This window comes from Arachis hypogaea, chromosome 17, assembly GCF_003086295.3.
Source record: "Arachis hypogaea cultivar Tifrunner chromosome 17, arahy.Tifrunner.gnm2.J5K5, whole genome shotgun sequence".
In the NCBI taxonomy this organism is placed as follows: domain Eukaryota; kingdom Viridiplantae; phylum Streptophyta; class Magnoliopsida; order Fabales; family Fabaceae; genus Arachis; species Arachis hypogaea.
The window spans coordinates 40,667,232-40,670,209 of NC_092052.1; the positions used below are offsets into that span (position 1 = coordinate 40,667,232).

Consider the following 2,978-nt stretch of genomic DNA (forward strand, 5'->3'; position numbering starts at 1 on the left):
GATAACTAATCATTGAAGTTGTTTTGTTTCATGCCAGGAGTTAGTGGATCTTTTTTTGTATTAGGAGTGATTATTAGTTACTTTGTTTTTGTTGGTTGATTTGCATTTTGTGTTTTTATTCTTTGTTCTTATTTTTTAAGTTTGACTTATAGAATATGCTTAAAATCAATGAGTATTTTTTATTATGTATGTAACTTAGACTTTTTTAAATGAATGTTCATCTTCACAAAAAAATATTGCACTACAAGATTAATATTTATTTTAGGGAGTATTTTAATGAAGGTTTTCAAAATCCTCCACAATGCATTTTATTTATGGCAATTTAAAAAACCTCCACTTATAATTAATTAAACTTCATAATTTTAAAACAAAAGCTCATTTTCTCTTTCTCCAAAATGAGAAGTGTTGAGATAGCTGAGAGAGTGGCTATGAAACCCTAGGCTTTCCACCTCCATTTTCGCCGCCATTCCAGTTGCCGTTTTTGTCGCCGCCGACGCCGTTACCACTGCCATGTCCATTGCAGCAGAGACCTGCTGGATCGAGCCACCTCTTCTATCAACACATTTTCAGATCTGTTCTCTCTATACTGTGGTTGCTGCCACCGCAGTTTCCGCCACCGTTGCTGCCACAGCTTCTGCCGTCGATGCCACCGCAATTGCCATGGTACAACACATGTTCAGATCTGTTCACTTCCAAGCTTCTTCTTCAACACCTCTTTCTGTCACTCCAATCTCTCTTTTGAACTGCTGCTGGTGCTTCTTTTTCTTCTTCTTCCCTGTTAATTTGATGATATTTCTTCTTTGTTAACAATAAATTTCTTCTCTTACTGGTATTTCCTATTTAAGATTTCACAAATCGTCATGTTAGTTTTCGAGTAACTCCTTGCGTTTAACATTCTCACAATTTATAATTGATATTCACTTTTTTCATTTTTCGTTGTCTATTCCCGTTATTGAATTGAATATAGCACATTAAATATATAATTATTTTATACCTTCCACATAAGTGACCTTCCCTCTTTCAATTGCATTGATGATTTTGTTTCTTATTTTTCTTTATACCATTGAATTGGTTCATTTGGTTAATGATTTCTTAATGGAACTTTAAGGAATCGTTAATTTATTTATATTAATATATATTTTTTTTGCATTGTGTGGTACTTTGTCTTCGATTAATATATTTTATGTTTGCTGCGATTTTTTTGTTTTCCCAATTAAATTTCTTTTAATTTTGTTGCTGAAAATATAACTTATTTCTATGTCTTTTCATTTTTTAATTTTTCTCTTTCGTTCTTTATTTACAAGTTGTATTCAGTTGAATGAAATCCATTGTTTTACCAACTGTAAATTAAATCACTTTTGTGTTGATGGTGGTTCAAGTCAAGACATTAATTACTGATGTTGACTTTTGCAAAGATGCAGAAGATTTTGTTGATGGATCTTGAGATCTTCCTTTCTTGAGAGCTTCCTCAGTTCTGTTGCAACTTTTTTACTGGTATTCCCTTTTATTCTGTATTTTTTAGTTTTTTCGTTTGCGTTGATAAGGAGTCTTGGAAACGAGGCAGGAAGACATGATAATTGATCATTGAAGCTGTTTTGTTTCATGTCAGTAGTTAGTGGAGTTTTTTATGTTAGGAGTGATTATTAGTTACTTTGTTTTGGTTGGTTGATCTTCATTTTGTATTTTTATTCTCTGTTCTTATTTTTTAAGTTTGACTTATAGAATATGTTTAAAATCAATGAGTATTTTTTACTATGTATGTGACTTAGGCTTTTTTAGATGAATGTTCATCTTCACAAAAAATATTGGGATTCTGCTATATTCATAAAAAAAAGGTTGTCATGTTTGTTCCTTCTTTTTAGTTATGTTGAAGATAAAAAGCATAACGATAGCAGACCTTGTGATAGTTGCTAACAGGAGAACAGTAAATAAGGAAAGTGTACTCAGTTGAAAGTCCCACGCCTAAGGTAGCACCTGTTCCCATCAGCAATGGTCTAAGGTACAGTGTTCCTCTCCCTGCTGGAGGCACCTGTTTCAAGTTCCAACCTCAATTTAGTTTTTATTTTTATATCTTCATTTTATGTTCAAATTTTAAAATCAAAATCACAAGTATTTGGAACCAAAACTGAGAACTTGAAAATACATACATACCCAGCATTTGTTGGCAAGGACTGTGTCCTTGACAGCCTTAATAAACTGCTCAACGGATGGGGAAGTCATACACAATCTGTCAGCACCAGCCTTCATGCGCAGGGCATTCTCCTCTGGCCTAAACAAAAGTATAGACCTTTCTTCGGTTCTATATTCCTTTAGCCCCTCAAAGATCCCCTAACACAACCACAATTTTTCATGTATATATGTAAAGTGAAGTTAGCTAATTAAATAAAAACTGTGATGAAAATGAAACTATAAATAGGATATGCTCCTTTGAAATTTTACCTGTCTATAATTTAAGATGCCAGCAGCAGGGCTGACATCAAAGGTTCCATAACGAATGAGGTTTCCATGTGAAAACTTTTCACCCTTTTCACATTTCATTACATACATGTAATCTGTGGGAACTAGACTAAATCCAATGTCCTCCTAATTGATGTCAATTTCGAGAGAGAATTTGTAACATTTGTCAATTTTGTAACTTTATTCATAAAAAACTTGTAACTTAATAACAATTTTTTGTAACAAGTTAAGAAATGAGTGAGAATCAATGGAGACTCATGATTTTTATGTCTCTCGTAACAAGTTAGTATAATGTCTAATTATCTTTTGTGTGCTTAACAGTTTTGTGTTTGTTAATATGCAGTCATGCTAAGGGGAAAACGCATAAAAAATCCATTGAAGTTTGTAGATGAGAGGGAAAACAACAATGCTTCTCGTTCACTTCAACCTCTAGCACCAACTGCATCTGAAGATACCACTGTAGAGGCTGGTGAGGCTCCTTCTCAAGCTCTTTCTCAAGCCGCTGCAAATTCCATTTCATC

At 33.4% G+C, this 2,978-nt stretch overlaps 1 protein-coding gene across 1 annotated transcript; it reads right to left on the bottom strand.

Annotated features, from left to right (window-relative positions):
* Window positions 1-1,858: 1,858 nt before the first annotated feature.
* LOC112763195 (putative branched-chain-amino-acid aminotransferase 7) lies at window positions 1,859-2,538 on the bottom strand. The gene is made up of 3 exons (XM_025808928.1): window positions 2,440-2,538; window positions 2,152-2,328; window positions 1,859-2,029 (listed from the first exon to the last, which is right to left on the bottom strand). Exons 1-3 carry the CDS (start codon window positions 2,536-2,538, stop codon window positions 1,859-1,861), a joined length of 447 nt encoding a protein of 148 aa, XP_025664713.1.
* Window positions 2,539-2,978: the final 440 nt, after the last annotated feature.

Excerpts from the sequence above, each read along its gene's own strand:
- LOC112763195 (XM_025808928.1), bottom strand. The coding sequence starts at position 2,538 with ATGAAATGTGAAAAGGGTGAAAAGTTTTCACATGGAAACCTCATTCGT. Across the intron at positions 2,329-2,439 it reads GCATCTTAAATTATAGACAG|GGGATCTTTGAGGGGCTAAA; the intron begins GTAAAATTTCAA and ends TGGTTGTGTTAG. Across the intron at positions 2,030-2,151 it reads TCCTTGCCAACAAATGCTGG|GTGCCTCCAGCAGGGAGAGG; the intron begins GTATGTATGTAT and ends AACTTGAAACAG.